The sequence below is a fragment of the Scyliorhinus canicula genome, chromosome 5 (genome assembly GCF_902713615.1).
Source record: "Scyliorhinus canicula chromosome 5, sScyCan1.1, whole genome shotgun sequence".
NCBI classification, from domain to species: Eukaryota; Metazoa; Chordata; class Chondrichthyes; order Carcharhiniformes; family Scyliorhinidae; genus Scyliorhinus; species Scyliorhinus canicula.
Window position 1 is genome coordinate 133,599,544 of NC_052150.1, and position 26,947 is coordinate 133,626,490.

Here is a 26,947-nt window from a genome sequence, read left to right on the forward strand (position 1 = left end):
GCTAGCTAAGGTAGACTGGGAGCAGAGACTTTATGGTGGAACAGTTGAGGAACAGTGGAGAACCTTCCAAGTGATTTTTCACAGTGCTCAGCAAAGGTTTATACCAACAAAAAGGAAGGACAGGCGAAAGAGGGAAAATCGACCGTGGATATCTAAGGAAATAAGAGAGAGTATCAAATTGAAGGAAAAAGCATACAAAGTGGCAAAGATTAGTGGGAGACTAGAAGACTGGGAAAACTTTAGGGGGCAACAGAAAGGTACTAAAAAAGCTATAAAGAAGAGTAAGATAGATTATGAGAGTAAACTTGCTTAGAATATAAAAACAGATAGTAAAAGTTTCTACAAATTATATAAAACAAAAAGAGTGGCTAAGGTAAATATTGGTCCTTTAGAGGATGAGAAGGGAGATTTAAAAATGGGAGATGAGGAAATGGCTGAGGAACTGAACAGGTTTTTTGGGTCGGTCTTCACAGTGGAAGACACAAATAACATGCCAGTGACTGATGGGAATGAGGCTCTGACAGTTGAGGACCTTGAGATGATTATTATCACTAAGGAGGTAGTGATGGGCAAGCTAATGGGGCTAAAGGTAGACAAGTTTCCTGGCCCTGACGGAATGCATCCCTGAGTGTTTAAATAGATGGCGAGGGAAATTGCAAATACACTAGTGATAATTTACCAAAATTCACTAGACTCTGGGGTCAACCCGGTGGATTGGAAATTAGCAAACATGCCACCACTGTTTAAAAAAGGAGGTAGGCAGAAAGCGGGTAATTATAGGCCAGTGAGCTTAACTTCGGTAGTAGGGAAGATGCTGGAATCTATCATCAAGGAAAGAAATAGCGAGGCATCTGGATGGAAATTGTCCCATTGGGCAGACGCAGCATGGGTTCATAAAGGACAGGTCGTGCCTAACTAATTTAGTGGAATTTTTTGAGGATATTACCAGCGTGGTAGATAACGGGGAGCCAATGGATGTGGTATATCTGGATTTCCAGGAAGCTTTGACAAGGTGCCATACAAAAGGTTGCTGCATAAGATAAAGATGCACGGCATTAAGTGTAAAGTAGTAGCATGGATAGAGGATTGGTTAATTAATAGAAAGCAAAAAGTGGGGATTAATGGGTTTTTCTCTGGAAGGCAATCAGTAGCTATCAGGATCAGTGTTGGGCCCACAATTGTTCACAATTTACATAGATGATTTGGAGTTGGGGACCAAGGGCAATGTGTCCAAGTTTGCAGACAACACTAAGATGAGTGGTAAAGCAAAAAGTGCAGAGGATACCGGACGTCTGCAGAGGGATTTGGATAGGTTAAGTGAATGGGCTGTGGTCTGGCAGATGGAATACAATGTTGACAAATGTGAGGTTATCCATTTTGGTAGGAATAACAGCAAAAGGGATTATTATTTAAATGATAAAATATTAAAACATGCTGCTGTGCAGAGAGACCTGGGTGTGCTCGTGCATGAGTCGCAAAAAGCTGGTTTACAGCTGCAACAGGTGATTAAGAAGGCAAATGGAATTTTGTCCTTCATTGCTAGAGGGATGGAGTTTAAGACTAGGGAGGTTATGCTGCAATTGTATAAGGTGTTAGTGAGGCCACACCTGGAGTATTGTGTTCAGTTTTGGTCTCCTTACCTGAGAAAGGACGTACTGGTGCTGGAGGGTGTGCAGAGAAGATTCACTAGGTTAATCCCAGAGCTGAAGGGGTTGGATTACGAGGAGAGGTTGAGTAGACTGGGACTTTACTCATTGGAATTTAGAAGGATGTGGGGGGATCTTATAGAAACATATAAAATTATGAAGGGAATAGATAGGATAGATGCGGGCAGGTTATTTCCACTGGCGGGTGAAAGCAGAACTAGGGGGCATAGCCTCAAAATAAGGGGAAGTCGATTTAGGACTGAGCTTCGGAGGAATTTCTTCACCCAAATCCATGGAATCTATGGAATTCCTTGTCCTGTGAAGCAGTTTAGGCTCCTTCATTAAATGTTTTTAAGGTAAAGAGAGATAGTTTTTTGAAGAATAAAGGGATTAAGGGTTATGGTGTTAGGGCTGGAAAGTGGAGCTGAGTCCACAAAAGATCAGCCTTGATCTCACTGAATGGCAGAGCAGGCTCAAGGGGCCAGATGGCCTACTCCTGCTCCTAGTTCTTATGTTCTTATGTTCTAACTATCTTGTAGTGCATGGCCAGGTAATTGGAAATCTCTTTATTTATGATTATTAACTATTTGATTCTTTCTTATAAATAATAAGAATCATATCTGTGAAAAGTACTATTATTGATATTTACCATTTACTCACAGGTGTGGTACAACCAATTGCACTATCACTCAGAACCAGCCTCCCTGAATCAGCTCAATAATTTCATCCTCTGGGCCAACTTACCACCAGGCGTTGACTGGACACAATACGGTATGATAAATTAAAGCATATCTGAAGGAATAATGTTGGTAAAATATATACATTCTCAATTGTATCTAGGGTGGCACCATGAACCTTTGCTACAGTACAATAGCTTACCTGATGAAGTACATTTTATGTATTGCAACAACCTAGATTTATATAACAAATTTAACATAGAAAATAATGTGCCAACGAAATTCATAGTCATATTAAAAAAGATTGAATGCCAATTTGAATGAGGTGATATTAGAATGGGTGACTCAAAGCTTGTCAAAGAGGTGAGCTTTCTGAATGGTCTTAAAGTACCGGAAAAGATGATGGAATGGTAGAGCAGTTTAGTAAGGGAATTCAAGAGCATGGGTTCTCAACAGCTGAAGGTACAGCTATCATTGATCAGTCGAAGGGAGGAGAGGATGCACAAAACTGCTGTTCCTCTAAGTTCCCCAAATCACAGACTGATGCCTTATGTAGCATCCCTTTTTGTCTCTTGGTAAGTATTTTATCACTTGATTATTTTTTTGTCCAGTTAGGAAATTACCTAAAGAATTTGACGTGTGATTAATGTTTCTCAAGAAGTGAGCATTTATAAACCACACAAACAGATTTTTTTTTACTGCCTAGTTCTTTAGCTAAATTTTTCTCATTGAATTGCCAATTTTAGGTGACCTTGACTAGACATGTGAAAGGAGCTGCATTTATTTCTTCATCCTTTGATGGGATTGATGTGCAGTGTTCACCACTGGCAATGCCGCTGCATGTATATAGTAGTGGAAAAGTGTGGTTTGCTGCACATTCCATCGTCCTTAATGTTTGCCTTAACTTTATTGTCTTCAAAAAGTGGCTAAATGCAAAAAATGCTCAACTTCTTTGTTGACAAAAGGCAGTCTGTATCAATGGTGAGGTCAGTAATGTGTTACCCTTGCTGACGCCCTACTGCTTATTGCCTATCACCATAAAGATTAATTGATACAGGACCCTGGATCCATTTGGTTACTCTGAACTTCTAGTCCATCTCTTTAACGAACTTGGTGGTCAAACTGTTTCATTTGCTGTTGCAACAGAATAATTTTTTGCCTTGGAGTGTTGAGCTGACAATGCAGAGCAGAGATATGGGTGGAGGTCTACGGTCTATCTTACTGACTCTGACCCATGCTGAATTAGTTCATTAGGATACCAGTAAAACCCCAAAATGGCCTCAACATTTCAACACCTTTGCACTGCAATCCCTGCTGGAATTATTGGCTGGATTCTTCCGCCTCGCCCACTGCAAGATCGCCATGGGTGGGACGTGGGCCATGGAAATGTCCATTGACCTCGGCTGGAGAATCCTGCCCTATGTATAAGTCAATGAAAGCAATGACAGCAACAACACAAACTTCCATCATTCACTTGCCAGTGAAAACTGACATTCATACTGAAAAGAGAAGAAGGGTGAGGACAAAATCAAGGAAGCAATAATAATTCTTTTTGTTTTTGAAGATAATTTGTTCATTTCGTTTTTTTCCCAAATTCTTTCAAGGGATCTGCCATTTCAGAGGGCACTTAAAGGTTAACCACATTACTGCAGGTCACAGGTCACATGTAGGCCGGACCAAGCAAGGGCAATAGATTTCCTTCCCTAAAGGGCATTAGTGAACCAGATAGGTTTTTTATAACAATCAACAATGGTTTCATTACAGATTTGTATTGAATTCAAATTCCACCATTTGCCCTGGTGGGATTTGAACCCCTGGTCCCTCGAGCATTGCACTGAGTTTCTGGATTACTAATCCCAGGGACAATACCACTACGCCACTGCCTCCCCTGTATTCTATGATGAGAAGGCAAAGATTGATCGGATTCCACTTTTCCTGCTTTGAAACATATTCGGGAAGATTACTGAGCAGCCGAATGCACATTCCCTCAATGGATTCAAACTGTAACCCATTGCTTGAGTACTTGACTATGGTGTTGACCCTGTTATTTCAATTTGTCGATTCATCTTCTAATCAGAATGTTTTAATTGATTAAGTATGTCTCAATGATACATGTGAATTATATTTACACATATTCTTTATTAGGAATTACACTCTACAGCCATCCTTATCGAGGAGTTCTTCCAGATGGTGAAAAAATGTAAGTTACTTTACATATTCTACAATGCAGTCTGTAGATAAATATACAAAGGGAAATTTGCTCAGTACAATGCGTTAAGCACAGAGTGTTAATATTTATAAGTTGAGGTGAGGTGTTGACTTTGTGAGCTTGTATCACAGGTGTCCTGTGCGATCCCCGTAAATAGAAATATTTATTAATGATGGTAGTCTCAGTAATTAAGAATTAGGCCTGGAATTTTCACTCCCTTTCAGGTCAGGGGGATTTGACCATGAGAGTGGAAAATATCACGAGACGGACAAAGTCACGTTTCATACAGATATAAAAGAAGGAAGCGATCATCTCCTCCCCCATCAGTGTCGGGCAGTGTTTCCCACCCTTAAATGTTGGGAACCTCATTGTAAGAAATTAGTTTCTCATTATCATGGCAAAAAACGCATCCATGGTGGGCATGATGATTTTGAGGACCAACTAGCCTCAGAAGGGCTGCACCTGGCGAGGTACCCAGATTAGCTCCAAGGTGAGCACAGTGCTCCGGGTGTGGGGGGTGAGAGCATAATTCCGGGGCTTCACTTTGACACTATGGTAATGCCAGGGGGTGTACTTACATGAAGATTATTTCCTGGTGTGCTCACTGTGCACTGGGGCGGCCTTTCAAAAAGGCATCTGCCATATCAAATCACTGAACTGATGGCGGTGGGCAAATCAGATGCCTCCTGCCGGTAGTATGTTATGGATCTCGGCCCATCCTTTTCATCAAAGTCCTGCACTATATGGTAGAAAAAGCCACCATTACTGTTGACGGCCTAGAGGCCTCTTTTCTCGACATCCATCTTTAATTTTCATTCACACGTCAGGTGTGTAGAGTACGGAGAATTCCCAGCCCTACGAACCCGACTTCTAAAAATGTCCGAATGAATGTCAGATTTTCGTCTGGGTCTTCCGGTTGCGGCGATGCGGAGCTGAGCTGCACGTTCGATGGCTCCCGCTTTTTTTGGTCTTTTGGGCTCTTTTAAGGGCCGGTACTCTCCTCCCCCCCCCCCCCCCCCCCCCCCCACACACAAACGCCGGTACTCTCCTCCTCTCCCCCCCACCCCACACAAACGCCGGTACTCTCCTCCTCTCCCCCCCACCCCACACAAACGCCGGTACTCTCCTCCTCCCCCCCCCCCCCGCCGCACTCGATGTAGGTAAATGAACGGCGTCAACCATCATCAATGGTTGACGCCGTTTTAAACCTACTGTGATTTTCGCCGACGTGACCCGTGGCCACGTCGGCGGGACTTCGGCCCATCCGGGCCGTAGATTTCTTGACAGTAAAAATTAAATGACATCCTGCCGGCGCCAGCTGTTCTCTGAGGCTGCCTGCGGGATTTGAACTACGCCGGTTTATGGCCGTTCGGAAAATTCAAAACCTGGCGGGAGCGGGAATAACGCCGCCGCCGGCCGATTCTCCGACCCTGCGTGGGGTCGGAGAATTCCGCCCATGATTTCCAACATGTTTCCTGTGAGCATAATTTTTGTTATTCATTCTTGTAATGTGGGTATTGTTGGAAAGACTGATTTAGCTCAGTGGGCTAGACAGATGGCTTATAATGCAGAACAAGGCCAGCAGCATGGGTTCAATTCCCGTACCAGCTGTGAGAATTCTGAATTCTCCCTCTGTGTACTGGAACAGGTGCTGGAATGTGGCTTTTCACAGTAACTTCATTGAAGCCTATTTGTGACAATAAGCGATTATTATTATTCCTTGCCTGCCTTTAATTGCCTTTTGAAAGATAATTTGAGCTGCCTTCTTGAATATATAGAGAACGGGCCATTTTGGATTTACTATTGGGGAATGAGAAGGGAAATGGACCTTCAGGGAACAGTGACATCTGAACAAGTTTTATGTTAAATTCCAAAATTAATTAGTTAACTCTAAAACCTGGGTCTTAAATCTGACCCAAATAAATAAATCTGACACAAATAAATTACACAGGATTGAAGAATGAGTTGGCTAAGATAACTTGGAAAACTATATTAAAACATATGATGGTAGATAAGCAATGGCAATATTTTAAATAATTTATGATTTGCAACAAATATACATCTTCGTAAGGGATAAGAGTAGCACAGGAAAAAACACCCAACTGTGGTTATCAGAAGTTAAAGATTGTATGAGTTTAAGTGAAGTGGTTTACTTTGCTGCCAAAAGGACTGGTAAGCCTGAGGATTCAGAGAACTTGAGAATTTAGCAAAGGTTAACTGAAAATTGACAGAGAGAAAACAGAATCTGTGAATACACCAACAAGAGACATAAAAAGATTTTAAAATCTTCCATGGATATGTAAAACGAGAGAGATTAGTGAAAGTAAGTGTGGGCCCATTAGCGCCAAAGACATGAGAAACTATTCTGGAGAATGAAAAACTGATGGAGGGATTAAATTGATACATTGTGGCCAGGATTCCACTGGGTCTACCCGCTAGAATCGAGATTCATGATTGGTCGCAGAATAGCACGCTGGGCCAAAATTGGGATTTGCGAAGAGCGTCAGACCCGTCGAGAATCTCCGGGGCCGCCTTGTCGGCCGTAACGAGATTCCCGCCCCAAAGCAGCAGGAACAAGCAAAGCGCTAATCAGCATTCATTTGAATGTGATTAACGGGCTAGAAGCCTGAGTCACTTCCAGACCATGATGCTTCCCCCACCCAAGCTGGGAGTCCCGCTAGTGTGATTTGGGGCAAGTATTGAAGAACGTGGACCTGGTGGCAAGAGGGTAAGTACTCTCCCATCAATTGACTCCAAGGTACCGAAGGGGATTCTTTTTTTTTCAAAACATTTAGAGTACCCAATTCATTTTTTCCAATTAAGGGGCAATTTAACGTGGCCAATCCACCTACCCTGCACATCTTTGGGTTGTGGGGGCGAAACCCACACAGACACGGGGAGAATGTGCAAACTCCACACGGACAGTGACCCAGAGCCGGGATCGAACCTGTGACCTCGGCGCCGTGAGGCCGCAGTGCTAACCCACTGCGCCACCATGCTGCCCGAAGGGGATTCTTTATGGGATGTGGAGATCTGGGGGCTGGTGCTGGGCTGGTGGGGCTCAGATTGGGATTCTTTCCTGGGATAGGACTCATCTGGCTGCTATTCACATCTGCAGCCTTTAAACTCTTTAAACAGACAGTCATAGTGAAATGAAAGTGTTCTCATCTGTGCCCCTGCACAATTTAACCAGTCACTCAGTATCTCAGAAATACAGATCCCTCATAATAAAGAGAAAGTGTTCCCATCAGTATGCCTAAATCCTTTGAAATGTCTGTCAGTAGGTCAAGCTAAACATTCTGTAAGATGAAGGTAAAGGTAATCCCTATAATGCGGTGGAAACCTTTTGAAGTGGATTTCCCAACATCATTGCCCTTTAAAGTGTGTATGCCTCGAAGGCTGAAAGCTTTGATCGGCATTGTTTACATTTCATTGCATGCTCCATTGTCTGCTAAAAGCTTTGTGATTGACAGGTTAAGGCAATTTCAAAAGGTAGATTCTGATTATTTATTTAGATAGCTCTGTATTAACTTAAGAGAGCAGTTGTTTTTCTAATCCATAGTTTATTTTTACAAGGCTGCATCTTTATTCTCAAGTTCTTCCTGAAAAGTGCAGCTGGAAGTGTTGCCTTGTGGCTGGAGGGGGGCGGGGGAGTTTCTGGGGGAGAGCCCTTACCAGCGACCCGGGGAGTAGAGGGTTCTGCAGCCGCTTTTTGAGATCAGAACGCCCTTTAAGAAGGGTACTCTGATCTCAGAGTGCAGGACCTGTCAGAGAGATTAGATCCTGCCCCTCTCAGTTGCAGCTTGGATCCCGGTGTGCCATGTGATTGCACTGAAGAGGTGATTCAGTGAAAAGTATTTTCCAAGTGCCATGGCAATGGCACGTCGGGGTTGCTCCTTGCACCAATGGGAATCTCTCTGGCGGGAGCACTTAGTCATGGTTCTGGAGAATAGCACCCTTTGTCTGTCCTCTTGGTAGAAGTCACAAAAACATTCAGGAAAAAAATGGGGAACCAAGAGTCAATTATAATGAAGAAATTAAATAAATTAGTATTCGCAAAGATGTGGCGCTGGAAAAATAAATGGGACCAAAAGTTGACAAATTCCTTGGACTTAATGACCTTCATCCTCAGGTTTTAGAAGATCTATAGGGATCGTTGACTGGTTGGTTTGAATTCTGTAGATTCTAGCACAGGCACCATGGTTTGGAAGGTGGCAAACCTACTATTCATGAAAGGAAGGTGAGAGAAATGGGGATACATGGGACAATTAGCCTGACATCAGTAGCAGGAAAATAGTAGATTTTATTATTCAGGATAGCAAGATATACAGTTAGAAAATCAAGACACAATTAGGCAAAGTCAACATGGAGTTATAAAAGGGAAATCATGACAAATAGATTTTTAGAGATTGTAACAAACTGAATGAGGGGTAAACATGTGGATATATTGTATTTGGATTTTCAAAAAGCATTTGATAAGATACCATACAAGAGGTTATTACATCAAATTAGGACTCATGGTGGGTAATGTGTTAGCATAAACTGAGGATTAGTTAATGGGTATGACAGACAGTAAGAATAAACAGCTCATTTCTGGGTTGGTTGTATATACGTAGTGGGGTAAAGATCAGTACTTGGACCTCAGATATTCAGAATCTGTACCAATGACTCATATGAGAGGACTGACTGGAATGTACCCAAGTTTGCTGAAAATACAAAATTAGGTGGAAAGGTAAGCTGTGAGGACAGGTGAAGTACGCAGGTAAGAACATGCCAGAAAGAATGTAAGGAAGTATGAAGTTATCCACTTTGGTAGGAATGTAGCCAAGCAGAATTTCTTTAATGTGAAAGGGTGTGCAAAGGTTGGCACAGTAGCATAGTGGTTAGTACTGTTGCTTGGGTTACTGTCTGTGCGGAGTCTACACATTCTCCCCGTGTCTGCGTGGGTTTTCTCCTGACGCTCCAGTTTCCTCCCACAAGTCCTGAAAGACATGCTGTTAGGTAATTTGGACATTCTGAATTCTCCCACTGTGTACCCGAACAGGCGCCAGAGTGTTGTGACTAGGGGCTTTTCACAGAGTCTCGCCGGCGCTGTTCACCCCTGGTCGCTGCCAGCGGTAACGCTTTGGGAACGGTCGCGGGGCGGCCTGTGGGGGGGGGGGGGGAGGGGGAGGAGGGGGGCTCCTTCACTGGGGGGGGGGGGGGGGGCTCCGATGGGGCCTGGCCTGTGATCGGGGCCCACCGATCGGCGGGCCGGCCTCTCCCCCCCGGCCTATTTTTTGGCTCAGCCGGCCCCTGAACACCGACGCCATGTTGGTCGGGGCCGACGCGCTTAAGAAGTCCCCCACACATGCGCAGGTTGGCGCGGGCCAACTGCGCATGCACGGATTGGCGCAGCGCAGCACGGCGTGAACCACTCCAGCACCGTGCTGGCCCCTGCCAGAATCGGTCATGCCAGGGCCCGTTCATGCCGCCGTGAAATGCAACGGCGTTCACAACGGCGCGAACATTTGGGGTCCATATTGAGAATCGCCCCCCAGAACTTATTGAATGATGGAGCTGGCTCGAAGGGCCTACTCATGCTTATTTTACTCCCTTCCCTCAAAGATTTGTTTCAAACCAGTTGAGTTTTTACAACAAACTGGCAGTGTCATGAAACACAATTACTAACACTAGCTATTTACTCCAAATTTATTTTAATTAAATTTAAATTCCACAGCTGCCATATTGGGATTTCGACTCATACCTTAAGATAATTAGTCCAGGTCTCTGGATTATTCGAACAATCACTATGCTACTTTACCATATTCACCAGAAGCTCCGACTCAGTTATTTGATTTATTGATATTTATTAATTTGAAGTAAATTGACATACATAAAGCTAGTTTAAATAATATTGTGTATAACATTGTGAATCGGTTTCATGCTACCTTTTTTTCTCAAGAATGGAGAATCTTCGTCAATGTGGAGTGGCATTCTGCATTCTTCTGGGATTTTCTGTCCTAACAGCAAGTATTGGTGGATACATTGTACAAGACAGAGTTACTGGGCAGAAAAGATTACAACACATCTCCGGTCTAGGCTGCAGAGTATACTGGATCACAAACTTCTTGTATGATATGGTACGGATATATGAAGCTTTTCTTGATCTATGTTAACCATCACTCTTTCTTTCATTACTGTTTATGTTCAAATATTCTTCTTGACTCAGTAATCTGCAAGAAATTTCCTCAGAATGCTTCCCTACTCATAGTAGGGTCGGTTTAGATCACTTGGTGAGACAGCTGGTTCGTGATACAGAGTAAGGACAGCAGTGTGAGTTCAATTCCTGTACCGGCTGAGGTTATTCATGAAGGCCCCTCCTTCTCAATCTTGCCCCTCGCCTAAGGTGTGGTGATCCTCAAGTCAAATCACCACCAATCAGCTCTCCCCCTCAAATGGGAAAGTAGCCTTTAGTCAGCTGGGACTATGGTGACTTTACTTTAATAATGGTTTGTGTTTACTTCACAAGAAATTGCCCTGTTGTAGGTTGAAATGAAACCAGTTTCCTGAGCTGAGATGCTCTATTTACAAAGCATTATATTTCTAAGAGATAGGATGCTGAGCCACAAATGGGACCATGAGCATGGGTGTCTGAAGCAGGTGCCTTGACTAGGACTGTTGAAAATCCCCAGTATATTCCTACAATCTCACAGAGCTGACAAACTGTATGCAATGCTCTCTTAGCAGTGCAAACACCTCTGTACAGTTGGATGACCTTGCTAGATAAAGCTAATATACATAAAATTCTAGCACAGTCTCATCAGATATTGCAAATACCAGGACAATATGGTGACGTGTAGAACTAGTGAAGAGCTGCTGGGTGCCGTGTGGAGGTGGTGGGATGGTGGGTGATGGGCAGTGAGGTGGTGGTGACACAAATAAAATGGGAAGAGATGGAAAGGAGCTGGGAGAGCATCAGAAATCTACATGGTGGGGCAGGGGGTGGGGGGGGGGGGGGGGGGGGTACCAAAGATACAATAGGTAAGGTTTGCTCATTTCCTTTAAACTTGTGTTTATATAGTGTCTTTAATGGAAAAGGTAGTCCAAGAGGCTTGACAAATAGCCTAGCTAGGAAAGGTGTGATTAACACTGCAGGTCGAAAGCTTGTTAGAAAAATGGATCTTGACGAGATTACTAAAATAGAGAGTTATGTGGAGAGAATTTGGAGAGGACTAGAATGTGGGTGGCTGAAGTCACCGTTATTAATGATGAAGCAAAGGAAGGAGATATATGCAGAATGTTAAATCAGATAAGCAGGAGGGAATATTACACAGGAGGGTGAAACTGGCCCTTAGAGGAGAGTGAGAACAGAACGGTATATGCTGGGAAATAGGGAGACGTCAGTGAGGATTGGGATTGCGGACAATTTTGGAATGGAATTCGGAATTAGATGGTTACAGCAGAGTTTGGAACAAATTGAGGTTTACTGAAATACAATGAAATGAAATGAAAATCGCTTATTGTCATAAGTAGGCTTCAAATTAAGTTACTGTGAAAAGCCCCTAGTCGCCACATTCCGGCGCCTGTTTGGGGAGGCTGTTACGGGAATTGAACCGTGCTGCTGGCCTTCCTTGGTCTGCTTTAAAGCCAGCGATTTAGCCCTGTGCTAAACAGCCTGGGAAGCTGCCATGGAAATCGTGAGGTGACAAAGCTAGTAAGAGTGCATTAGAGCCAGAGGTTTAAAGTAGGGGAGATCACTAAACGTCATTATGTATACGTTAAAGCATAGTTTAGGGTTGGACAGGATAGCAAAATTATATATGGTTTGTTTGAGCTTAAATGAGGGAGTGAAATAAATTGAACCATCTAATAACTATATTCCTGACCTGTGAAAATGCTGGACAGTTTTTTTTTCTCTCATCAATTAATCTTTGTTTTTATCCCTATCTCTAGGTCTATTATCTGATCCCAGTAGTTTTGTGCATTTGTGTCTTTGCTGCTTTCCAGTTTTCAGCATTCACTTATAATCAGAATCTAGGAGCTACAGCACTGCTGCTGATCTTATTTGGGTAAGAACTGAGAGAGTGGCACCTCATCAAACTGTGAAAAATAAATGGGAACTTCATAGTGTGGCATTGAGCTATATATACCAACAAGATTCCAGATTTAATCCCTGATCTTTGCTGAGTGATTTGATCTCAGCTAAGATAGGCTAAGCACATTACAAATGGCCTCCATGTTTAAAGGCTGGAAGAGACTTTCTACTTCCTCCCCACTAAAACTGCCAGAAGTGAGGAGGCTGTTTTGTTCAACAGAAATTCAAAGCCCCTGTATTCAGGAGGGGTAGAGAGAAAAAAAACAAATAAAATGTTTTCTGCAACATGCCAAGTGCTGGAGCATAATATATGGAGCTAATATAATATAATATGTAGCATATAATATAATATGTGCTGCATGATTCTCTGACTCTATGACATTAACATGCATCACACAATTAGTGGCTTGCTGGATAACACAAACGAGCAGTAGAATCACCATAACTATAGCTTTCTGCAAGATGATTAAAAGAAAGGACAGGAGTAACAAGACTATTGATAAACTATTAGCTCAACTGTAATTATGGGCAGAATCTGACCAGAATTTGGCCACGTGTCCGGCTCAGATTGAAAACTGGCGTGTGTCTCTCCAGTCGCTCAAATCAGTTTTCTCTACAGATCTTCGAGGCCCTTTCAAGAAAAAAAGAGTGGGTGTGATTTGCGCTGTCCTCTAAGAGGTGGGAGGGGGGAGGGGGAACATGGATAGAGCTGGCATGCGGCTCCAAAGGGATTGGAGAGCCATTTTTAAAGGATGCTCTGATCAGGGCCGGGATTGTCCCCTACTCGGCGGGGTGGAGGGTCCCGGCCTAGCGGAGTGGCGCCAACCACTCCGACGTCAGGCCTCCCCAAAGGTGCGGAATTCTCCGCACCTTTGGGGGCTAGGCCCGCACCGGAGTGGTTGGCGCCACGCCGACTGGCGCAAAAACCGGCGCCAATGGCCTTAGACGCCCGCCGGCCGGCGTCGGGGCTGGCTGAAAGGCCTTCGCAGGTTCTCTTCTGCCTCCGCCATGGTGGAGGACGTAGCGGCGGAGGAAGAAAAAGAGTGCCCCCACGGCACTGGCCTGCCCGCCGATCGGTGGGCCCCATTCGCGGGCCAGGCCACCGTGGGGGCACCCCCCCAGGTCCGATCGTCCCGCGCCCCCCCAGGACCCTGGGGGCCCGCTTGCGCCACCAATCCCGCCGCCACCAGAGGTGGTTTAAACCACGGCGGCGGGAGAGGCCTCTCAGTGGCGGGACTTTGGCCCATCGCGGGCTGGAGAATCGTCGCCAATTCCTGGGTGGCGGAGAATTCTGGCCACGGCGGGGGCGGGACTTTCGCCGGTCCCGGGCGATTCTCCAACCCTGCGGGGGTCGGAGAATTTCGCCCCAGAACTGAAACTGAACAGCCCCTAGCCACCACCACGGAGGTATTGAGGGCTTTCCCAGCCCTTCCCCACCACAAATTTGCCAACCTGGGCACTGGCCAGATGTTCCTTCCCCCCCCCACTCCCTGAAAATCGGGAAATGCAATCACTCCGAAGAGAATCGCATTTCCCGATTCTCCTTGGATTTTCCGGCCGTGTAGTTGCTCTCTCTGATGCCGATCATGGGCTGAAAATTACCCCCATCAAAGTTACTGATAAAGAAAAAAAAGATCTAAATGATCCAGCAAGCAAGATGCTTACTTAGTTTTTAGTCATGGTTACAACACCCCAGTTGCAGCAGGGAGAAGACCATAACGGCATTTAAATTCACCAATATTATTCAGTACAGCAGCCATTTAAGAAGGACAAACTGCCATTCAGGAACGAGGCTGGTTGCACCATCTCGGCCTGGATTTTTCACCTGTCAGGTGCACGCGCTTGCCGGGCTCGGAAGTGGGTGTGAAACGTGCTTCTGGCTGTGATCAGCAAAATTTCATGCTGGCTGGCCAAATAACGGGCAGCCAGTGTGAAACGCACCCAGGAAAAGGCTCCAGGCTGCTGGGGTGGGTGCGAAGAGGGTGGGTGTAGAGAGGGTGCAGGCTAGTGCTTCTAACGCGTTCCCTCAGAGAAATAGCCAATATGGATCTATCTCAGGGAGCTGCAGACCTGCTTAAAAAAAATATTGTGCTGGAGAAATGCTACAAAGAATGTCTAGCCAGCACATTCAAACACAAACCTCAGTTCCTGGGCACCTATTTTAATTTTATTTCAACCCTGACATTTCATCCTGCCCTGGATTAAGGTTGAAGCTAGAATCCAACTGTGGGCCTTGTAAAACTGCATTAAATTTAGCCTTTAAGCATTCAATTTAGCTTGGAAAATATGGTGCCCGGCCTGCTAAGCTGGTGCGGGGCAGAAGCCTAGTTCCCGGCTCCAGTTGGGGGCCAGAGCATCAGAAATGGTTCGGCGCCCAGCATCAATCCTGTTTTCTCCACCACCACTGGATTCTCTGCCTCACTGGGAACTCCGCTTACCGTGGCACGAGACGGAGAATTTCACCCGGTGTTCTTTCTTTCTGTAAACTCTTGGAGATTGCACAAAATCAGTTGCTTTCTCAGACACTGCTATTATTCAGGTAGAATAATTTTACTTTTTTAAAATTCGCAACCAACAGCAAATCCTGCCCGTTTGAATTTTCTGTAAGTCGAATGATATTTGTAAAGAAATCATAACCAACAAAAAAGTAATCAGTTGACAGCTCAGCAGATTTTGCTGTAAAAAGCAAACTGTTATGTGACAAATGAATTGTTCAACACCATTTTTGCTAATTTATCATTGCGTTCTGGCAGTACCTCATTGGTCTCTTGCAATTCTTTGCACAGGTCCCAGCTGTAACTCTACAATAAATTCCTCTGGTCAAGATAAGAAAAGAATTAACTAAGAGGACTTAATAAACTCAGGAATGCAGCCTTGATCGACACGAGTGAAAACTGAAATTAGAGACCTATTTTGTAAGCCAGGCTCACGCCCAGGCAGACTGTAACAGGAGCGGAGCCCTAGTTTGTCCCTTGGGAAGGGATACATTATTACGGGAGCCAATCACATTGATTTTCCTCACTTTGACAGGAGAAAGGCGACAAATCTGGAATGGCACACAGGACAACCAGGGGCCAGAATCGGGGCCTACATAAATGCCAATAATTTGGACAGCCAGTTTCCTCTTTTGAAGTTTTAATGTGCCTTCCTTTGTAAATTTTTTCTGCTGAGGTTACCTTGCGTCCTCACTCTACAAGCCAACCCTAGCCCAGGACCTTTCAGCAAGACGTTCCAGTCTCTTTAGTGGGATGAATAGTGGATGTATGTGCTGGTACATTTCACCACATACATCGAGATCTACCACCCTGTGGTTTTTCAGAGCCCATGTGATTTTGGTACTCAACCTCAGAGGTAAATTTGGCAGAAAGAGATAAAAAGTTAAAAGGATTTCCAAGAGGACCAAAGTATAAATGATCTATGAATAGTAATTTGATTAATATGCAATTGCAAAAAGTTGGATTTATATTGTTTTGTCTGCTTGCTCATCTGCCTTGTTTTTCCACCTATCTTTCAGATTTGCCACACTACCCTGGATGTATCTCCTGTCGGGGTTCTTCTCCAGTGCAGATGCAGCGTTTATCACATATGTCGCAATTAACTTAGTGCTGGGTCTCTGCACTATTCTTGCAGCCTATCTTCCTCGTTTTCTGGCACTATTATCCAACCAAAGCGTAAGTAACCCCAAAATCATCCCTAAATTGTATGTTATTGGCAAATTTATGTTCGGCTGAATTGAATTTAACAATTCTTACGAAGAACCGAAGTTAGAAATTCTTCACATTTCAACTTAATCGCTAACAATACCAGTTCACATCATGAAGCCTTGATCTTCGTACTTGATTGTGATGCCACTGCCTAGTAAGGCATCAGAATTGTTTATAAGAAGAATAGAAAAAGAAAATTATGAAACGTTTTGAAATTCAGGGCGTGATTCTAAGTGCCACTTTGGTGGGTTTTGCTGGGAGTTTCCTGTCGGTTTTGTCGGCAGTTCCCACTGTTTTCTCACCGCACCTAGTCACTATTTTGGACCTTGGGGAGTTTCTCTCCGGTCAAGCACGCACTTAGGGCACAATCCAATGGCCACACTATGCCTGAAAATTGGCTCAGCGTGGCTGCTAAAATCTGGGAGACCCCGCTCCCGGGATCTACTTGGCTCACAACACCTCGAGAGATCCAACACGATCTCACGAGACGTTGCAAAGTGAATAGGTGTGATCACTTTTTAGCAAACCTGTATATTTGAGTGAGACAGCTAGTTTCACTTTAATGTGCAGATTCCTGAGGTACCCGAGGTGTTGGAATCTATCCCCTTTGGTTCGGACAGCTCGGGCGAGTGCCGTTCAGCACTCGTCCCCACAAATGGGGACCAGACGGAATGACACTCAGGGGATCGGAGGCCCCCAGCTGCATGCCCTTTGGACAGGGTGGTACCTGTACTGCTGGAGCTACCCTTGCACTGCCAGCCTGTCACTCTGGCAGAGCCACTTGGGTGCCATTGTGGTACTACCAATGTACCCAGGTCACACTGCCAGTTGGCAGGGGCATTGCCAGGTTGGCATTGTCAAGGTGGCATCTTTTGTGTGGCGATTGGGCTGGGGAGCCATGCGTGGGTATTGGTGCCAGGGTGGCAGGGACCTCCTCCAAAAGCACATTGGAGTGGGGCGGGGCGACGTCGGGTGTCTCAGAGATCGGACGCCATTTAAAAATACCGCCCTGATCTCTTGAGGCCCCATTGAGGCCCCTTATTTAACATGAGTGACGTTGTACTTATTTAACTGCAAGCACCGTGAAACACATGGCTAAACATGCTAGCTATGGGGCTTTGTTTCCTTTTAGTTAAATTACACCCAGAGAATTATTTTCATCACTGAACTCACTGGCCAAACTGGCTCCTCAGAGATGGGGCCGCCATTTTGAAAGAGTTCTGCGATCATTAAGTGAGCTTGCGGATCCCCCACACCCCCCACTCACAGGCAATGTAAACCCCCACACACATGGGCATTACCCTACAACCCCACAAATGATAACACCCCGTTATGGGTTCATTGAGAGACCCTCCTTTTCAGGCCTTCCCACACCCCCTTCCCCCCCCCCCCCTTCCACAACCCCCACACCACCCTCCCCAACCTTCCAGAGGCTGCTTCATACCCACCCTGCACCACCCCCACACCGCATCCCCTCTCCACTCTCCTTTCAAGGGCATGGTCGTTCTCAGGCCCTGCCCTTAGCAGTGCTACCCTGGCACCTGGGGAGCCTAGCAGTGCTCCTGCTGGCTTGGTAGTGCCACTCAGGCACCTTGATAATGCCAGGGTGGAAGTGTCGAGATTCCCGCATTCAAGGGCGAGGGCCATGGGGCCAACGTGCCCTGTCCCTTACCACGCTGGAGCCTTTGATGGCCCGGGAGACTCCCAGGTGCCATTCTATCTGGACCACATGCTTGTGGGCCAGTACTGGTCAGTGCCCGGCTATAGCCTCCCTGAGAAGGCCAGTAGATCGAGGGAGGCCAGTAGATTCCAGGTAGTTAGGCCTTAAGTTGATTTAAGACCTACTTTAGCGAGCGCCATTTGGTCATGCCCCTTTTGGACGGAGTTCCGATTCCAACGGCTCGCAGGACTTGGGTATATCCCGGGAAGCGTGAAGGCTGTCCCTGCCCTGTCCCTGACCACCCAGGGGCCTCTGATGGCCCGGGAGATCCCCGGGTTCCGTTCCACCTGGTCCACACCTGAACTGCACCTGGCTGGGGAGAACCATGGGGAGGCGGTTAGGTGCTAGGCGCCCTATAGATCCCGGCTGAGTACGCCTAAGTAGGTTTAAAACCTACTTAGGCGCTTGAGGCTTGGTCACACCCATTATGGGCGGGATCCTGAATATGCCGCCTCGCAAGGTCGGTGTAAATCTCACGAGGTGAACTGGTTGCTGACGTAGCCCACATAATTCTTCCCCCGGCCTTTGCACTCCCGATTGAGCGCGACGCAGCAGGTAGATCACGCCCTTAGTCTTTTCTTTGGATATTGGGGATGTTTTTCCCAGTCCAGCCCACGCTTATGACTTTTTCATCACTAGGGAGCTGAACACACCAGCCAGACCTGCTCCTCAAGAGATTTGACCACCATTTTGAAAAGATGGTTGAGTCTTAATGTGAGCACGAGAGTCCAAACACTCCCACCCACAGGCAGTGCCATCCCCTGCAGACATGGAACATTACCCCACACCACCGTGTGAGGATGCCCGTTATGGGATTGCTCAAGGCCCCCCTTTTGAGGCCTTTCAATGCCCCCTTTCGGCCAACCCCTTTTCAGAACCCCTATCTTTCCCCTCCCTCTACTTCTGGAGGCCCCTTCATACCGCCCTCACACCCCCAGCCTTTATACTCCCCCTCATCTCTCCTTTCATGGGGATGGCCTCCTGCAGGCCGTGAACCTTGGGGCTGCCACCCTGGCAGTGCCAGCCAGGGTGTCAATGCTAAGGTGCCAGCCTGGTAGTGACAATGTGCCCAGGTGCCAAGGGAAGAGCTAGGATGTCACCCTGCCCTGTCCTTGACCACCCAACAATGGTCTGGTACACCTCCAGGTGCCGTTTTGCCTGGTCCCCATTTGTGGGGATGAGCACTAATCGGCGCCTGGCGTCTCATTGGCAAAGCCGATAGATGCGGGAGCCAGTTAGATCTGCCAAGATTCTAAACCCACTTTATCCTGCGAGACTGGGTCCCACCCATTGTTGGCAAGAACCTGCTCGCGACATCTCGCGGGAGGTGTAATAGCCGTCGGGAATCCCAGGTGAGGCCTCTCCTGGTATCTACTGGCCGCATCCCACTCCCATTCCAGCGGGATGCAGTCGGCAAATCACACCCTCAGAGTGGAATGGGACAAACCTAGAATAGTCCAAGGGCAGCACAATAATATAAGTAAAAATGAGCATAAGCAAACATTATCAGTCTAATAACTCAATTAAATATCTTCCATTAAGCTCATTAATAACAGGGAAATATGACATGAAGAACATAACATACAAGATGGGTTAAGGTGAAGAATGTTTTCACATTTTTCTGATTCCATCCTTCTGGATTATCAACCTAATTGTCTTAGAGCGTCCAGCCATTAAATCAACTTAGCATAGAGCAGAGTATTAAACTCTAAGGACATATAGATTTAACGAAAGTAAGCAATTCGTATAAAAAGAATTGAGATGGGGATGCTGATGGGTAAGTGACTATTATTCAAATAAGTTTGGCAAGAGGCTAACTAATGAATATGTTGTCAACACAAGCATTTTAATTCTAAACCAAATGTCTGTTTCCTTTCCCTCTCCTTTAGCAATTATTGAAAGTTTACAGTGTACTTCGCTGGGTCTTCATCATTTTCCCACAGTTCTGCCTGTCCTTTGGGTTAATAGAACTATCCTACAATCAGTTGAAATTTGACCTCACCCAGGGTTTTGGTGTTGACTCCTATGTGAGTCCATTTGAGATGCAATTCCTTGGCTGGGTCTTTGTGGCGATAACTCTTGAGGGATGCCTCTTTATGTCAGTTCGTCTCCTGTTCCAAGGAAAGTTGCTCCACAAGCTTGGGTAAGATGATTCTTTTAGTCCTATCATTTTTTAGCAAGACACTGTAAAAAAATATATAAAAACCTGCAAGCAACAAACCTAAGGGATAAGAATATTCAGAATTAAGTTTGACATTTGTTTTATTAGGCTTGCTCCTGTATCAGACCAACTACCCTATTGAGCCTACTCTTTTGTGGCCATTATTCTGTTCATTTAGAACAACAAACAAAGAACAAAACAGCATAGGAACAGGCCCTTCGGCCCTCCAAGCCTGTACTTGTCCTGATACCACCCTTGGCTAAAATCCTCAGCATTTCCTTGTGCCATATTCCATATACCCATCCTATCCATGTATTTGGTGAGATGCCTTCTGAACGCCGTTAATGTCTGTGGTAGTCACCACTCTTTGTATATATCACATACGTGAGATGTAATACGGTAAGCCTCCTGTACTACAGGTACGGGGATAGATCCCTGCCTGTTGGCTCCGCCCAGTAGGCAGAGTATAAATGTGTGTGCTCACTGAGCTGCAGCCATTTCGGCAGCAGCTGCAGGAGGCTACACATCTCTGCTTATTAAAGCCACGATTACTCTCTACTCTCGTCTCGTCGTAATTGATAGTGCATCAATTTATTAAGCAGAGATTTTACAACGATGGACCTCCACATCAAGCCAGATCGGCTGCAGCTGCACCCTCAAATAGACAACGCCACGTCGGCCTTCGCCCACTGGCTAGCTTGCTTTGAAGCCTATATCGGATCTGCGACGGAACAACCCACAGAAGCACAGAAACTCCAGATCCTGTATACACGGCTGAGCTCTGATATCTTTCCCCTCATCCGGGACACGCCCACCTACACTGAGGCCATGGCGCTTCTGAAAGAGAACTATACCCATCAGACCAACAAACTCTATGCCAGGCACCTCCTGTCCCTGTGGCATCAACTCCCCAGTGAGTCATTGGAAGATTTCTGGAGTGCCCTGCACTCCCTGGCGTGGGACTGCGATTGACAGGCAGTTTTGGCCATTGAACATCGGAACTCCTAATCAGGGACGCTTTCGTTACAGGAATAGGGTCGGCGTACATCCGCCAGCGCCTCTTGGAAGGGGCTACCCTTGACCTCGCAGCGACCAAGAAACTCGCGACTTCACTAACGGTCCCCTCCCATAATGTGCAAGCGTATGCCCCCGACCACATGGCGCCCCACTCCTGGACATCGTGGACCCCACTAGCGACTGCCCCATTGTTCACCCCACCAGCGACTGCCCCCAGCAAATCCCAAGCCTGCGCCGCGCGACAGCCAGCCAACCCCGGGGGACCCAAGTGCTATTTCTGCGGGCAGACAAAGCACCCCCGGCAGCGCACTCTGCAAGGCCTGCGGGAAGAAAGGACATTTTGTTGCTGTGTACCAGGCCCGGTCGATCGCCGCTGTGACCAGGCCCATTGTTCCTGCACCCCCACGAGCGACCCGTGGACGCCGCCATTTACGTCACCGCAACCCACGTGCGGACTGTGGGCGCCGCCATCTTCCTCGCCTCAGAACACGTGCGGCCCGTTGGCGCCGCCATCTTCCTCACCCCAGGAAGTGGGCGGCACCATCTTCCCCCATCGGGCCTCGTGCAGCCCGTGGGCGCCGCCATCTTTAACGCCACCTGCCCCGTGGGCGCTGCCATCTTCCTCGCCTCAGGACCCCTGCTCGTCGGGCACCTCATCGGGCCGCTCATCACCTGCAACCGCCGCCGACCAGCATGGGTCCTACCAACACCAGCTACAGCTGCCTCCATCACTATCGACCAGTCCCGGCCGCACAACCTCGCAACCGCGTCGACGACGGTAAAGATCGATGGGCACAAAACATCATGCTTTCTTGACTCCGGGAGCACAGAGAGCGTCATCCACCCGATACAGTAAGGCGCTGCTCCTTCGTGGTACACCCCATTACACAACAAATCTCCCTAGCCTCCGGATCCCACTCCGTGGAGATCCGGGGTACTGCACCGCCACCCTCACTATCCAGGGCGTAGAGTTCATCGACTTACGGCTCAACATCCTCCCCAACCTCTGCGCTGCCTTGCTACTCGGCCTGGACTTCCAGTGCAACCTCCAAAGTCTAACCCTGAAATTCGGCAGGCCCCTACCTTCCCTTACTGTATGCGGCCACATGACCCTGAAGGTCGTCCCGCCTTCTCTGTTTGCAAACCACACCCGTCACCACAGGAGCAGACGGTACAGTGCCCAGGACAGGACCTTCATCAGGTCTGAGGTCCAGCGGCTACTGCGGGAAGGTATCATCGAGGCCAGCAACAGCCCCTGGAGAGCCCAAGTGGTAGTTGTGAAAGCTGGGGAGAAACACAGAATGGTCGTTGACTACAGTCAGACCATCAATCGGTACACGCAGCTCGACGCATACCCCCTCCCACGCATATCTGATTTGGTCAATCAGATTGCACAGTACCGGGTCTTCTCGACAGTGGACCTGAACTCTGCCTACCACCAGCTCCCCATCCACAAGGCGGACCGCCCATACACTGCATTCGAAGCGGACGGCCGCCTTGACCACTTCCTTAGGGTTCCATTCGGCGTCACTAATGGGCTCTCGGTCTTCCATCAGGAGATGGACCGAATGGTTGACCGGTACGGACTGCGGGCCACCTTCCTGTACCTGGATAACATCACCATCTGCGGCCACAACCAGCAGGACCACAACGCTAACCTTTCCAAATTCCTCCACACCGCCAAACTCCTGAACCTTACGTATAACAAGGAGAAGTGCTTGTTCAGCATCAACCGCTTAGCCATCCTTGGCTATGTGGTGCAAAATGGAGTTCTAGGGCCCAACCCCGATTGCATGCGCCCCCTCATGGAACTCCCCCTCCCCCACTGCCCCAAGGTCCTCGAGCGATGCCTGGGGTTCTTCTCATACTACGCCCAGTGGGTCCCTAACTATGCGGACAAGGCCCGCCCACTCATTCACTCCACTGTTTTCCCCCTGATGGCCGAGGCTCACCAGGCCTTCAACCGTATCAAGGCCGACATCACCAAGGCCGTGATGCACGCGGTCGACGAAATGCTCCCCTTCAAAGTCGAGAGCGATGCATCAGATGTCGCTCTGGCCGCCGCCCTCAACCAGGCAGCCAGACCCGTGGCATTCTTTTCACGCACACTCCATGCCTCCGAAATTCGGCACTCCTCTGTCGAAAAGGAGGCCCTAGCCAATGTAGAAGCTGTGCGGCATTGGAGGCATTACCTGGCCGGCAGGAGATTCACTCTCTTCACTGACCAATGGTCGGTAGCTTTCATGTTCAGCAACACGCAGCGGGGCAAGATCAAAAATGATAAAATCTTGAAGTGGTAGATCGAGCTCTACACCCACAATTACGAGATTTTGTAAGCTCAACGAGCCCCCCCGATGCCGTATCCCGAGGTACATGTTCCAGCGCACAAGTGGACTGACTCCGGGCCCTACACGACGCTCTCTGTCACCCAAGGGTCACCCAGTTCTTTCACTTGGCCAGACAGAGCGCACCTGGTGAAGGCCTCCCGTCTCTTTGAACGCCTCAGTGTGGATTTCAAAGGGCCCCTCCCCTCCACCGACCGAAACACGTACTTCCTTAACGTGGTCGACGAATACTCCAGATTCCCCTTTGCCGTCTGCCACAGTCATCAAAGCACTCAACACCATCTTTGCCCTGTTCGGTTTCCCCACTGACATCCACAGCGACCGGGGATCCTCCTTTATCATTGATGAGCTGCGTCAGTACCTGCTCAGCAAGGGCATTGCCTCGAGCAGGACAACCAGCTACAACCCCCGGGGAAACGGGCAGGTGGAGAGGGAGGACGGGACGTCTGGAAGGCCGTCCAGCTGGCCCTACGGTCTAAAAATCTCCTGGTCTCCCGCTGGCAGGAGGTCCTCCCCGACGCTCTTCACTCCATCCGATCGCTACTTTGAACTGTGACTAATGCAACCCCCCATGAACGTCTCCTTGCCTTCCCCAGGAAGTCCACCTCTGGGGTTTCATTCCCAACGTGGCTGGCAGCTCCTGGACCCATTCTCCTCCGTGAGCACGTGCAGCTCCACAAGGCGAAACTGTTGGTCGAGAGGGTACAGCTACTCCATGCAAACCTGCAGTACGCCTACGTGGCATACCCCGACGGCCGCCAAGACACAGTCTCCCTCAGGGACCTGGCACCAGCTGGTTCCCCACCCCCCCTCCATCTGCCCCGGCGCCATCCATCCTCCCTCCAGCGCACCTCACCACAGCCCCCGCTCCAGGACAATCTGTCCTCCCCTTGGTCCCACCCGGAGATGAAGATGAGGTCTACACGCTCCCAGAGTCACTGGTGACCGAGCCGGCGCCTGCATCGCCACGGGGACTGCGGCGTTCACAACGCAGGATCAAAGCACCCGACCGGCTAAATTTGTGAACTTTCCCCAACATGTACACTTTAAATTGCTCACATACATTTACAGTTTTTCCACCACACCCGCTGGACTCTTTTTTAACAGGGGGTGAATGTGGTAGTCACCACTGTTTGTATATATCACATACATGAGATGTAATACGGTAAGGCTCCTGTACTATAGGTACGGGGGTAAATCCCTGCCTGCTCGCTCCGCCCAGTTGGTGGAGTATAAATGTGTGGGCTCTCCGAGCTGTAGCCATTTCGGCAGCAGCTGCAGGGAGCTACACATCTCTGCTTAATAAAGCTTCGATTATTCTATACTCTCGTCTCGTCATAATTGATAGTGCATCAATGTACCAACCTCCCCTGGCAACGCGTTCCAGGCACTTACCATCCTCTATGTAAACAACCTGCTTTGCACGTCTTCTCTAAACATTGCCCCACGGACCTTAAATCTAGCCCACCTGGTGACTGAGCTCTCCACCCTGGGAAAGAGTGCCTGCCCATCCATATTTTCCCCAACGGAGATGAGAAAATGTTTTTTTCCTGGAGGCCGTCAGTCTGGAACTTTATTTCCTGGAAGCGGTGAAGGCAGGGTCAATGAATATGTTTACGGCAGTGGTAGATAAATTTGTAAATAACAATCAAGTAACCAATGCCTGGGGATAGGTGTAATGTGGAGTTGAGGCCACAATTAAATCAGCCACGATCTTACTGAAAGGCAGAGGAGACTCGAGGGGCTAAATGGCCTACTCCTGCTCTTAATTAATTATGGGATTTGTCGTCGCTGGTTAGGCCAGCATTTATTGCCCATCAGGTGCTGGTGAGTTGCCTTCTTGAACCGCTGCAGTCCTTCAGGTGTAGGTACACCCACTGTGCTGTTAGTGAGGGTGTTCCAGGATGTTACCCCAGCGACAGTGAAGGAGCGGCGATATATTTCCAAGTGAGGGTGGTGAGTGACTTGGAGGGAAACTTCCAGGTATCTGCTGCTCTTGTCCTTCTAGATGGTAGTGGTCGTGGGTTTGGAACGTGTTGTTTAAGGAACCTTGATGAGTTACTGCAGTGCATCTTCAAGATGGTAAACATGGCTGCTACTGTTTCTTCGGCAGTAGAGGGTTTGAATCTTTATGGAAGTGGGAGCAATCAAGCGGGCTGCTTTGTCCTGGATGGTGTCGAGCTTGATGGTCTTGAGTGTTGTTGGAACTGCACTCATCCAGGCAAGTGGAGAGTATTCCATTACACTTCTCACTTGTGCCTTGTAAATGGTGGACTAGCTTTGAGGGGTCAGGAGGTGAGATATTCGCCCCAGGATTCCTAGCCTTTGTCCTGCCTTGGTAGTCACAGTATTAATGTGACTAGTGCAGTTCAGTTTCTGATCAATGGTAACTCCCAGGATGTTGATTGTGGGGGATTCAGCAATTATAATGCCATTGAATGTCATGGAGCGGTGATTAGATCCTCTCTTGTAGGAGATGGGCATTGCTAATTATAACAATACTAGGCAGGAACTGAAAAATCTAGATTGGGGGCAGATGTTTGAGGGTAAATCAACATCTGGCATTTGGAAGACTTTCAAATGTCAGTTGATAGGAATTCAGGACCGGCATGTTCCTGTGATGAAGAAGGATAGATATGGCAAGTTTCGGGAATCTTGGATGACGAGCAATATTGTGAGCCGAGTCCAAAAGAAAAATTAAGCATTTGTAAGGGCTAGAAGGCTGGGAACAACCTATGCCCATCAGGAATATAAGGGTAGTAGGAAGGAACTTAAGCAAGGTATCAGGAAGGCTAAAAGGGCAAGGAAAAGTCATTGGAAAACAGGATTAAGGAAAATCCCAAGGCTATTTATACATATATAAAGAGCAAGAGGGAAAGGGTCAGCCCACTCAAGGTCAGGGGAGGGAATCTATGCATAGAGCCAGAGAAAATGGGTGAGGTACTAATTGAGTACTCATCCGTATTCACCAAAGATAAGGACTTGGTGGATGATGAGTCTGGGGAAGGGTGTGTAGATAGTCTGGTCACATTGAGATCAAAAAGGAGGAGATGTTGGTCTGCCTTAATGAAAAATGTTAAGGTAGGTAAGTCCCCAGGGCCTGATGGGATCTACCCCAGAATACTGAGGGAGGCAAGGAGGAAATGTGGAGTTGCCATTCAATAAGATCATGACTGATTTAATTGTGGCCTCAACCCCACATTCCACCTATCCCCAGGCATTGTTTAGGGCAGCATGCTAGCACAAGTGGCTAGCACTGTGGCTTCAGAGCGCCAGGGTCCCAGGTTCAATTCCCCACTGGGCCACTGTCTGTTCGGAGTCTGCACGGTCTCCCCGAGTCTGCGTGGGTTTCCTCAGGGTGCTCCGGTTTCCTCCCACAGTCCAAAGACAT

The 26,947-nt window shown here is 47.5% G+C and overlaps 1 protein-coding gene across 1 annotated transcript in view; it reads left to right on the plus strand.

The window, feature by feature from the left end:
• The window catches only part of LOC119965683 (ATP-binding cassette sub-family A member 13-like), a 398,370-nt gene that overhangs the window by 339,273 nt on the left and 32,150 nt on the right, over positions 1 to 26,947 (plus strand). Inside the window, exons 47-52 of the mRNA XM_038796446.1 lie at positions 2,309 to 2,417; positions 4,469 to 4,523; positions 10,477 to 10,654; positions 12,468 to 12,583; positions 16,124 to 16,280; positions 19,923 to 20,176. Coding sequence (XP_038652374.1) covers positions 2,309 to 2,417; positions 4,469 to 4,523; positions 10,477 to 10,654; positions 12,468 to 12,583; positions 16,124 to 16,280; positions 19,923 to 20,176 — 869 coding nt within the window. The remainder of the gene's footprint in view (positions 1 to 2,308; positions 2,418 to 4,468; positions 4,524 to 10,476; positions 10,655 to 12,467; positions 12,584 to 16,123; positions 16,281 to 19,922; positions 20,177 to 26,947) is intronic.